Source organism: Pongo abelii, chromosome X, assembly GCF_028885655.2.
Source record: "Pongo abelii isolate AG06213 chromosome X, NHGRI_mPonAbe1-v2.0_pri, whole genome shotgun sequence".
NCBI lineage: Eukaryota > Metazoa > Chordata > Mammalia > Primates > Hominidae > Pongo > Pongo abelii.
This window is the reverse complement of record NC_072008.2, coordinates 137,086,924-137,098,825: the sequence shown is the minus strand read 5'-3', so window position 1 is coordinate 137,098,825 and position 11,902 is coordinate 137,086,924. Positions and strand designations below refer to the sequence as shown.

Genomic DNA, 11,902 nt, shown 5'->3' with positions numbered 1-11,902 from the left:
ACAGCAGTATGTTCTTCCTCTGACCCTTGGAAGTTATATGTCTGCTGATGTTTCTAGGATTTTATTTTTCACTGATTCAGGGGGAACTTCTCAGTTGAAAATACCTAGTGGTCTCCTCATTTATTCCCCTCCCTTCCCCCTTAGAGGCTCTCCTCTTAAGCTTCCTTTGCTTCCCCTACTTCTCTTTCATCTCCTCTTAACCTTTTCTACTTTAACAGTAATACTTCCACCCCCTTTATTCCATTATAGCCCTTCCCCTTTATTCTATTTTACTTCCCTTTATTCCACCTCCTCCCCCATTTATTCCACATCAGCCCCTCCCCTTTATTCCATATCATCCCCTCGCCTTTATTCCACCTCACTCCACCCCCTCATTTCATGTCACTCCCCTTCCCTTTATCCCATGTCATTCCCTCTCTATTCCATGTCTCCCCCTCCCATTTATTCAACTCTATTCCCTCCCCTTTACCCCACATCACTCTATCCCCTTTTTCCCACTTCACTCCCTCCCCTTTATTCCACATCACTCCACCCCCTCATTCCTTGTCACCCCCTTCCCTTTATCCCATGTCATCTTCTTCTTTATTCTACATCACCCTGTCCTGTTTATTTCTATTCACCTCTCCTTTACCCCTTCAGCTCTCCAGTCAGAGCTTCCCAACTCACCCCCCAAATTAAAAAGAAGAAAAACACAGTAAGCCATGAATATGCTGCTGTCACAATACAGATGTTTATTAATGATTAAATGCCAGAGAAGTTTTAACAATCACAAATCTTTGAGCTCAGCAGTTGTTACCCATTAAATGATCAATTTCTATCCCTCAATACAATACATTCTTTATTCTATGGACCTTAGCAGTTGTTACCCATAATATCAGCTGTAATTTTGGATGTCATACGCAACCCATATCTGTGTGTTACCAGAGCATGTCCCACAATTTTGTACTGTCCTGTATAAAGGAATTACAGAGACGATAGTTAAGAACATTTGTAATCAAGTGACTTTACCTACTTGGAACTATGTGTCCTTACCTAACTAGCTGTTTTGCTGACAACAGGTGTAAACACAAATTGTCTTTAAAGCAGATCCAGGCAATAAAATCTAATTTTTCCTCTAACTTTGGATCCCAGAAACACTAATTAGATCCACACTTGAGGTTTCCCTGTTGGCGTGACCTGAGCAAAACTGCACAGAATTTTGGGAGAGGCCATTTGGCAAGCCATTGGTCTGAATAATTTGGAGGGGGAAATCCTAAGGTGGTGGAGTTGCTGCGGGGACACGGCTATGAGTTGGTGTGACATGATTTCGCATTAATTGTTTGTCAGCTGTCAGTAGGCTGACCTAACGTTCTAGCAAGCCTCTTGAGGGCCTTTCCAACTGAGCTCTCTGGAGGAGGGTAGGAAAGTCAGGGAAATCATGCAATCCCATTTGGGGAAGGGAAAGCATCTCAAGATTTGTGAGGTTCCCTGGGAAAGGTGTTTACCATAGATGTCACATCAATTAAAGGAAAGTCTGCAGAGAGAGAGAGAAAGCCAAGATCAGGGGTAAAAGAGAAAGGCAAGGCAGCACTGGGGAGCTTGGGCATGACACAGAAACATCTCTGCTTTTACCAGCAGAAGAGACCAAGCATCCCCAGGGAAGGGGCTGGCAGTGTGTTTGGAATTCTCATCCTGACCCGAGCATCAGGTGGAACTCCTTCTTACCTTCAGATCTTTACCTTCAACTCTCTCCTTAATGTCTCCTGTGACATCCCAGATGTACTCCCACCCTTTTCCCCTGTCTGGCACCTTATAGAAGGAAAAACATCTAAGGAAAGAAGTAGCTGACGCCAGTTTTGGCCTCCTTCTCCCGGGGCACACGGAGCAATGGGCGGTCTTGCTCCGGAATGGGAGGGTTACCCGCTCCTTCCTCATCGTCATGGGAACGGGCAGTGCCAGGAGGCAGAGCTGGCTCCTCAGAGGAACCTGAAAAATAGTAACAATGTTAACTCCTTATGTTTCTAGATCTTATACTTTGCACAGCACCCAAGGCACTAAGACCTAATTTTGAGTTTCAAATACAGTATGAGGCAAGAAGGTAGGACAGGGATGATTATCCCCATTTGACATATAAGAATACTACAGCCTGAGAGCAGAACACAGATCTCTGAAACTAGGACTACTGTGGAAACTGGGAAAAGAGCTGAGTTAGGAAAGAGAAAGAGTAAGACAGATACCCTGCGCTCAGAGGGAATGGACAATACCACCCGGGAGACAGGTAAGAGGGTGACTTCCTAATAACCACCACCACCCTACAAGTAGCCTGACTAATTTTACCAAGCAAATGAATAACAAAGCTAGAGCTGAAAGCTGACAGCACTGCATAGAAGACAGAAAGCAGGTGTTGCCCTTCAACACCTCTGGGGAGGACTTGTAGTCCATGACTTGGCCAGGCTGAGACTTGTTTTTAAGGAGAGTGGTATCTACAGGGAATGCAACACCTGCATCTTTATGAAACTGAATTGCCTTTGGATTCTGAACCTCTTTAGAGTTGAAATCTTCAGGCATTGGGACTTCTCCCACATCCATGACTTCTTCAAGATTGACAGCCAGGTCTTGTGGAGGGTCTGGAATTGTATTGAGAATGGAGACATCTTCAGTTTCTGGAGCCATAGTGGTAACTTCTTCTTCTTCAAATGCATTGGCTTGGTCTTTCTGATGATCTTGAACTTTGTTGTAAATCTGAGCATCCTTAGGTTTTGGAGCCACATAGAGAACTGAATCTTCTTCAAGACTGGGGCTTTCTTCAGAGTCTTGGTTTCCACTAACATCAGAGGCTTCTTCATGTCCCGGAATTTCTTCAATATCTGAGGCTTCTTTGTTGTTTGGGACTCCACTCACATCTGAGGATTCTTCATGGTCTTGCATTTCATCAAAATCAGAGACATCTTCAGGGCCTGTGACTACATGGAAAGCTGGGACCTCTTCAGGGCCTGCAATTCCATTGGTCTCTGGAGCTTCTTCATGGCCTGGAATTTCTTCAATGTCTGAGACTTCCTCATCATTTGGGATTCCATCAAAATCTGAGACCTCTTCAAGACTGGGATCTTCTTCAGAGTCTGAGAGTCCATTAACCTCTGGAGATTCTTCATGATTTGGGATTTCATGTCCACCAGGGGCTTCTTCAGGGCTTGGAACCACATGAAGAGCTGAGACTTCTTCAAAATCAAGGTCTTCCTCAGAGTCTGAAACCCCATTTACCTCTGGGGCTTCATAGTCTGGGATTTCTTCAGTATTTGAGGCTTCATCATTTGGAACTTCATCAATATCTGGGACATCTTCAAGACTGCGATCTTCTTCAGAATATTGGATTTCATCATTATCTGAAGCATCTGCATGGTCTGGGATTTCATTGTTTGGGATTACATCAAGATAGGGAACTTCTGCAAGGTTAAGATTTTGGTGGTCTTCAAAATCTCCTTCTTCTAGGTCATGGTTTGGGTTTTCTCCAGAGTTCAGGATTTCTTGCACATCTGGGGCTCCTTCAAGGTCTGGGACCATACCAAAATATGGAATTTCTTCAAAGTCTGGGATCTCAATGAGTTCTGGAATTTCATTATCTGGTTCTAGCATATCTCCAAGGGGAGGAAGATCATCAAAATTTAAAGTATCATCATTATCATCATCATCATCTTCCTCATCAAGCTCTGGTATTCCTTCAAGATGTGGGCCCTGAATCTCAAAGTTATTTGGGATTTCTAGACCTTGAGCTTCCCCAAAGACTACTCCTTGATTAAGATATTCAAATACTAGCTCATCATCTTCCTCAGAGGACTCATCTTCCTCAAGGGGCTCATCTTCAGCAACGACCTGGCCTTCAAAAAGGGCCTGACCTTCAGCAAGGGACTGACCTCCAGCAGGGAACTGACCTTCATCAAAAGGCTTGCTTTGAGCAAGTACAGCAGCCCGGGCTTCAGCAGAGGTTTCCACTGGATCAGAAAGTAGTGCATCCTCTTCCATCTTTATGCGTGCACTCCTGAATGGGAAGGATTTTGAAAAAGTCAGTTTGTGCACTTGCATTACTTAATATAAAGATGGCCTGGAGTTGGAAAACCTCATAGGAGAAGGTGCTTCAGGCTAAGCGTAAACAAACCCAAAAAACACTCACTGGATCTTCCTCAAGTTCCTGCGTCTGATAAAATCAAGCGCTTCCGGGCTGGACTTCCACACACGCTTAGCAACCTGCCTCTGAATATGCGGAGGCACCTGAGGGTAGAATTAGTAACATTAGCCATCATTACACAGCACCTTTTCATTTATACTCATCTCTTTCAGGTACCCAGGACTAAAGGTACCAAGGCCAGCTAATGTGGGAGGAATTTCTAGACTGGACGATCTTGTGGCTGCCTGTTTTGGCTACCCTCAAAGATGCAGGTACAACTGTGCCTTGCCTTGTGAACAGGAGAAGGATGTGTAAAACAAGTGCATCCAAAACTTGCACCTACCTGGAAGAGGACATCCCAGTTATCAATCATGGCACGGACCACATTGACAGAAGCAACATAGTGATCAATCCCCAGTTTTGTTTTCCTGGACTCTCTCTTGCCAAACTTTCCCTTTTTCAGGAGAGCAGATCCAAACACCAAGGCCAAGTTAGTGGAAGTCATACGGTTGCCTGGGACCTAGGCAAAGGAAAGCAGAAAGTGATGACACTGAGGTAGTACTGGGAGTTGTACAAATGAATATGTCTCTTTTTATTCTTGTTTCTCTCTCTCCTCTCCATCCACCCTCTTGCTGATATACTGCCACATATGTCCCCTACTACAGTTTTCACTACTCTTTCCAAGATCTTTTTACCAACTGTCCATCAATGCCAATCGAGTCCTCGCAGTTCTCAGTGATTTTATGCAGGGCCTTCAGCAGACGCTCCAGGGTATCACTGTGGCAGGGTGGCATCAGGTAGACCAGCAATTGCAGGGCAGAAAGCTGATCCTGGGGCTTTAAAGCTAGAAGAAGGAAAACAGGGGCTATCTCAGGGGGATAGTCTTGGCTGCAGACTGATACCAAGGGAGGTGAGATTCTGCTTGAAACTTGCTGGCAGTTATGGAGAAAGTACCCAGGCATCTTGCCTTTGCTCATTTCCAAAGCATTTGAGCTCAGGAACTCTGAAAGCAAGAAGTGCCCCCATAAAAACCAGACCTCCCCTACAGAACCTGAGTGGTTTTGTTTTTTTTTTTTTTTTTGACCTGAGAGGGCACATACATCTTCAAGAAGCTCTAGAGAAATTTCCAAGCAACAGACTTATAATGGAACATTTAGAAATACAAAGAAAGTAACCCAAATAAGTTTTCCATTAAAATTTTATTTTTAATTGACAAATAATAATTGTATATATTCTGGGGAGGTTTTTAAAATCTTCTTATGTTCATTTTGCCTTAGTTCTTCGAAGTCCTCCAGCCTGAGCTCTGTCCCTAGAACCCCTAGACCCCAGTAATATTTCCTTTCCTTGCCCTACTAGGGAGGTCAGAAGACTCACTTGCTGTCAGGAGGAATGACATGTACAGATCATCTGGCAGCAGAGAGTCCTTCATGTCACGGAAAAACTCCTTGAGGAGTGCAGCCACATCATGCACATTCTGATTGTCATCCAGCACTACATCCAGACCTTGATCAAATTCTTCACGGAGCTAGGAAAAGGAGAAGACAGGGACTGTCTGCCTGGCCCACCACAGCTCCATCTTGGTCATTCCTTCAACAGGTTCCAGGATTCAGTGGAGGTAGCTGGCAATATGGTGGGCCTGGGGGCTACAAAGAAGAACCTGCTCCTCCCCCCACCAGGTAGTCAGGTCTATGGGGGAACCCCACCTCCTCCTGCTCTTTCTTATTGGAGGAACAAACATGTAAACATAGCCAATTTACCTGACGCACTCTCTGCACGGAGTATTCAAGGGTAAAAATCCCCACTGCGCTTAAGCCTGAAAGAAAAGACCAGGGGATGCTAAGCATCTCTGAATCCCTTTCCCAAGGCATTTCCCTTCTCCCCCCACCCCCTACTGCATCCCGACCTCCACTGGGTGTCAGGGGAATGTTATCCAAGCCCTTCATCCTCGACCTCTTTTCTCCCCCCATTTCCAGAACATCCCTCCTTTCCCTTTGCTTCCTTCCTTGATTTACCCATTTGCAGCTCCCTTACCATGTTTTTCAATGAATTGGCAGCAAGCCTCAACAACCTGGGGGATTTGTTTCGCAATCGGATTGAGACTCATCTTCCTTTTGGATCCCAGAAGTCGTTGGCCAATTGGAAAGGAAATTTTTGAAAGCTGCAGGGTCTGCAGCAGCAGGGCTCCGTCTTCCAGCTCAGCCAGGCTATCCACAGACACTGCACCCTGTGGAGAAATCCAGATTATCTTAAAATGGGAAATAAAGAGGGTCAATTAGGACCTTCCTGAGTACTGTATGTATGACATTCAGAACAAGTTACATTCCCTTTGTGGCAAGCCAAGGACACCACTTCAACATATTGTGTTCAGCTGCCCCCTGCCTCTGAGGGCACAGGCCTTGACCCTCCGGCCTCACATTCCTGCATACCTCAGGAGAGGCCCCTGCCTGAAACCTGGAGGGTTTAACTCACTCGACGCCCACGGCGAGTGAACTCCCGGGGCAAAGTGGGCTCATTCCGCCTGCGACTGAAAAAGCGCCGGATGCGGCCAAACACCCTTTGCACCACGTTTCCCCGACGACGGCCCGCAGCCTGACCGGTGGCTTCTTCAACCTGCATCGCAGCTGTCAGTTCAAGATGCTTGCGGCGGGTAAACTCGTTCACCAGGACCTCTTCCAGGCGAATGCCAAATGTCTTGAGAGATACAGCTGGGGAGCCACGGAGAGAAAGAATGAGAAACGTCAAAGCCTCGCAGAGCTTAAATCAGGAGGAAGCAGGGACTGTAGCACTCCTCCCAGCAACCACCCGCAGCCAACCCCACCTCTCCAGAACCGCAGCGCCCCTCCCTGGGGAGCTAGCCAAAAAGACCCCGCAGTGGTTTGGCGAAAGGACTCAGCTCCACTCAACCACCCCGACGAGGCTCGAGGTCCCTGCCTTAAATTTTCCCTGGGGGTGACTACCTTGAAGCAAAGAGGGCGATTTCTTCGGGTTGATCTGTGTGGGGTGAGTCCACCAGGAAGGTCTGAGAGGACCGCCCCAAGCACCTATAGCTACTGCGCCATTTCCTGATATCACCCCCTGTGGGGTTTGGGAGCTGAGGAGAGTGTCTCCTGGGACAGTGGACGCCACCCAGTCTCCAATAGCCAGGGCCACACTACACAGGGGGTTAGCATTCTATTTCTTTTCTAAAGAAAATATAAGAGCCCCCTCACCCCTCTGTTGTCCTCTCAAAATCAGAAACCACTTATCCAAGGTGTTCGGACGGTCAATAGATTGAGCTACAGGAAGAGAAAAAGAAAAGATACACTTACAAATAGGACTTAATAAGTGACTAAAACATCCCAATACACTGATCTGCAGCAGGGGGAGGGGGTGGCAGAGAGGCGAGCTCTGTCCAGCGGGCGAAAAGTAATTTGCTTTCTATGAGCCTCAGTTTCCCCACCTAGCAACAACGACAAGCCTATCTCACTCTTATCAGACTCCAAGAATTTAACCAAACCAGACAATCTAATGCGCCGCGCGCGCACCGCGCATCTTGCTACGCACCCGTAGTCGCTCAATACAACACTTAAAACATAAATTCCGGGGCTCTGAAGCCCCCAGATCACGCAACAGGAGAGGGGAGGGAGGGGCTCTCCTGCAGCGCCACCGCGGGTGAGGGTCGCCAAGTTACTGCGGGCGCACTCGCACCAGGTTGCCGTCGGCTCCCTGCGCTGCGGTAGGAGAAGCGGCGACACCTGGCTGTCCCCGCACTCCGAATCTGGCATCAGTGGCTGCCAGCGGGGGCTCCTCGCCCTTTGCTTCACTCAATTCAAGCGGCGTTCGCGGTGCGCGCCTAGCGAAGCTGCCACCCCCAGCACTTTCCAATACCTCTGGGGCGCGCCTGGGTCCGCGCTACCCGCCTGGGCTCCGCTGCCAAATCCGCGCGCTTACCCCTGAGATTCCCTGGTGCGCTCGAACCTCGTCCTGCGCCGCGTCCTGCTCGCTCCCCGGCAGCCAGCTGAGGTGGGCAGCGCTCGAGGCGCACCTCCTGCCGCCGCCCCCGCGCCCGCACCGCCCTCCCGCTCACCGCCCGGCTAGGAGCGTCTCTCTCTCTCACGCACTGTCTTGCTATCTCCCTCTACTCTCTGTCTCTCGACCGCGCTGTCTCTATCTCTCCCATTTCTCTCCAGAGTGTCCCTCTGCGCTTCCGTCTCGCTCTGCCCTATTCTCGCACCGCACGTGGTGCGTCTGTCTCTTCACCGGCCCTCTGTCCACTTGTCTGTCCCTGACATCTGCCCGTCTGTCTTACTGCCCCCTCAACCCCCAGCCTTCGACCAAACTCAACTAATTTTTACCTCTTCTGCAATTCAACAAACAGCCTTCAACTCCGGCTTCTTCAGTTCCCCAGACGCCAGGAGAACTGACCAAGTCCGAGATCAGGCGTGAGCCCCTCCCACCCTGCCAGACCCCTAATCCGCCCCGTCCTGCCCGGAGGGTCCACTCTCCCGAAGGCGAGGATGCCACAATCCGGGGTACAGCTTACCTCTGTCAGGTTTGAATTCGGAGAGGAAATGTCTGGCCACGAGTTCGTGGTAAGCAGTCTCTTGCAGCTTCAGACGCTCCAGCTCGGAGAGGCTGTGTATTGATACCATCTTCGTCCTGCGGTCGGGGTTGTGTCCTGGGGCTCCTCCCAAGACACTCACTAAAAAAATGAAGGCGGACAACAACAGCAAAGGGGGCATGATTCTGGGGCACAGTGCCCTTGCTGCCTTCAGAAAAGGAATGCAGCCACCCATTCTGGAATCGGATGATTATCAAGGCTGCATCATCCAATTGTCACTGGACCTGGTGGAGAGAACTATGGGGGTGGGGGTAGAGGGGGAGGGAAAACTGGGAGGCGGCTTCACCCTCAAGCAGAGCAGCCTCTGGTTGTTTTTGCTAAAAAAGAAAAAAAAATCCAACTTCAAAAATTCAGCCCTTAACAGATAGTCCAGGAAAAAGAAAACCTAATTAGAAAAAAAAAAAAAAGTACAAAGAGAGAAAACAAGAAGAAAAAATAAAAGAGAAAAACATTTTTTAACAAAAGCACTTTGAAACAAAAATAAGATAATATTTTCCATTAATTAATTAATTAATTAGAGCGTTTTTAGAGGTTTTTTTTTTTTTTTCTTTCCATGATGATACTCGATGCTGGCCAGGTTGGATAAAAAGGGGACTTTCATCTAGGTTAGGAGAGCTGCAAATTCAGACAAGTCCAGAAAACAAAATGAACACATGGGTCTAGAGCCAAAAATCGTCCCCAGGCCCTTTGACCTAGTAACTCCCCTTCTAGGAATCTATCCTAATAAAATCTTCCTACAGACAGGGAGAAGCATATCCACATAAACCATAATAGTAACAGAAAAAGGGGAAAAAAGCTAGCCCAGCAATGATATTAGTTATATAAATTTTGTAATGGCCACAGTATGGAAAAATTTTGCAATCATTAAAGTTATATTTACAAAGAGTTTTTTAACAACAAATACAAAACACAAAATTGTATTAATTTTGATTGCAACTATGTGAAGAAAAACATGCTTAAAAGACTGACGGAAATGCACCCAAATGCTAACAGCATTTGCATTAACTGGTGAGATTTTGTTTGCCTGTTGCCTTTTCTCTATTTACCAAACATTGTACAACTTCATTATATTACTTTTTCATAAAAAAATCATTTGTACCAAAACCAACAAACATCATTTCCAGACCATTTCTAGTGAGACTCCTTAAACAGAATTGGTGATCAAAGTGGAGTTTGTCTTAGTGTAATGGTAAAACCTATTTTATATGTGCCTTCTCCATGATGCCCACTATCTTATACTACTTCCAGACTACAAAGCATCCCCCGTGGGGTATGCCCCTACACCTCACACAGCATCCTTTCCCGCACATTTTCTATTACTCATTTGTTCATTCATTCATTCATTCATTAAAGAAAAAAAAACACCTGTATTAATTGCCCACTTTGTGCCAGGCGCTAAAGATTCAAAGGATGAGCAAGGTAAGCAAGGTAATACTATTTCTTTTTTTTTTTTTTAAAGATTTAACAGTGCATTGAAGGAGATACACAAGTTAGCAACAATTTACAAAACCTTGTGATGTTAGACCTCCAAGATATAAAAAAAGTATTGTGAGAGCATAAAGGAGAAAACATCTAAGTCTGCCTGGAGACAGAGGAGGGGAGCATCCAGAGAGAACAGCTTGTGCAAAGGAAAAGAGATGGGAGAGAGGTTGTCATATTCTTGAAGCTGTATAAAGGGATTGGAAGGAGATAAATCTGGATGGGCAGGGATGAGATCATGGATGGCCCTATAAGCCAGCTTAAAGAGTCGGACTTTTTCCTGAAGGCAATAGGGCTTTAGGCAGGGAGTGAAAGAGTCAGGGTTGCACCTTGGAAAAATCACAGAAAGCCATGAAAAAGCTGTTTTGGGTAGAGAGCTGGAAGTAGGTAGATGAGCCAAGAGGCAAGGGATATTGACACAAGTCAGTGTCATTAGGGCTGGAGTAGGGGATGAATCTCATGGATGGAACTGACAGGGCTTAGGGAACATCTTTAATTGCAATGGAAAGAAAACAACTTAGGATAGCTCCCAAGTTTACGGTTTGGGTAAATATGGCTGGTTCCTGATAGAGAAGATAATTCAGGAGATGGGGAACTAAACCTTTTGCCAAGAAAGGAAGTAGTTACATACAACTTTACTGAATGTCTCTTTCCCATGGAATCTACAATAACACTCCATATATGATTTGGGGGGTGGGGAGCTTAAATTTCAAAGATCAGGCAATGCAGCTTTGGCAGAGAAAAGTTAAGTAACGGTTTGTCATGCAATAATCTAAATAGATGAGCTATCTTCTGTCCAAAAACAAACAAACAAACAAACAAACAAATAAACCATACCTTGAATTTTGTCTCCAAAACTCTTTTGCCCACTTCCCTTAATAGCCAGGATCACAGATGTCAGAAATAGGTGCAGTAAGAGAAAAGATGAGGAGTTTTCCTATGGCTTTTGAACTAAGCCAAGAGGAAAACACCTAGCATAGATATTAAACCTTCAATCTGCAAAGCTCCATCCCCTGGACCCAAAGTGAACACCTAACCCCAACCACCAAACTGCAACTTGCAAAGTGACCATTTTAACCAAAGGCACAGGCATTTAACTACAGTTCCAGACTAAGCCTCTAGCAATCCCCCATTCAAAATAGCAGGTCCAGAGTCTATTAGTCTAGGGTCTCATTCTGAGACACGCAGCCTAGCTCTGGCTTAATTTCTCTAACATTACTCCCTTCTCCCCCTTCCCCAATCCAGACATCTTTTGTACCTGTTTTGGAGTTTCAGTTATTTCTTCTTATTGAAGCTTACCAGATCTGATCATCCAAAGAGCAGAGCTGGTTTTTTCACCCAAAAATAAGATGAAAATCAGTCCCTTCTCTCCCCCAAATATAAGGTAAGAACAAACAGTAAAATCCCCAATCAACAACAGCCCCAAAAGGAGAGAGAGAGAAAAGCCTTTGAGAGATGAGTCAGCCTAGATGCTTACAATTCCGAAGGAAATCAAAGGCCTTAGAATAAACCGTTTGTCATTGCCTCCCTGCTCCAGCACACAGGGCTAAACTTAAGAGCAGTTATATGCTGCAGTTCTAACAGAAAAATTGGCATTGCCTTACTTGCTTTCAACCTTCTCAAGGTGCCAGTAGCATGCAATACAGAAGCAGATTTAGGAAGACCAATGTCCCCAGACAAGA

At 46.2% G+C, this 11,902-nt stretch overlaps 1 protein-coding gene across 4 annotated transcripts in view; it reads right to left on the bottom strand.

The window, feature by feature from the left end:
- Positions 1 to 706: 706 nt before the first annotated feature.
- The window catches only part of ARHGAP36 (Rho GTPase activating protein 36), a 38,594-nt gene continuing 27,398 nt past the window's right edge, over positions 707 to 11,902 (bottom strand). For 2 of the 4 annotated variants that reach the window (XM_054545063.1, XM_024240711.2), the window contains exons 2-12: positions 8,664 to 8,822; positions 7,351 to 7,416; positions 6,611 to 6,846; positions 6,173 to 6,365; positions 5,899 to 5,954; positions 5,516 to 5,666; positions 4,837 to 4,985; positions 4,485 to 4,661; positions 4,148 to 4,245; positions 3,909 to 4,015; positions 716 to 1,965 (exon numbers count right to left, since the gene is read on the bottom strand). In XM_054545063.1, the coding sequence (XP_054401038.1) occupies positions 1,808 to 1,965; positions 3,909 to 4,015; positions 4,148 to 4,245; positions 4,485 to 4,661; positions 4,837 to 4,985; positions 5,516 to 5,666; positions 5,899 to 5,954; positions 6,173 to 6,365; positions 6,611 to 6,846; positions 7,351 to 7,416; positions 8,664 to 8,822 (1,550 nt within the window). In that variant the 3' untranslated portion in view covers positions 716 to 1,807. Of the gene's footprint in view, positions 1,966 to 3,908; positions 4,016 to 4,147; positions 4,246 to 4,484; positions 4,662 to 4,836; positions 4,986 to 5,515; positions 5,667 to 5,898; positions 5,955 to 6,172; positions 6,366 to 6,610; positions 6,847 to 7,350; positions 7,417 to 8,663; positions 8,917 to 11,902 lie in introns of those variants that run through there. The other 2 variants (XM_054545064.1, XM_024240710.1) reach the window with 2 other exon arrangements.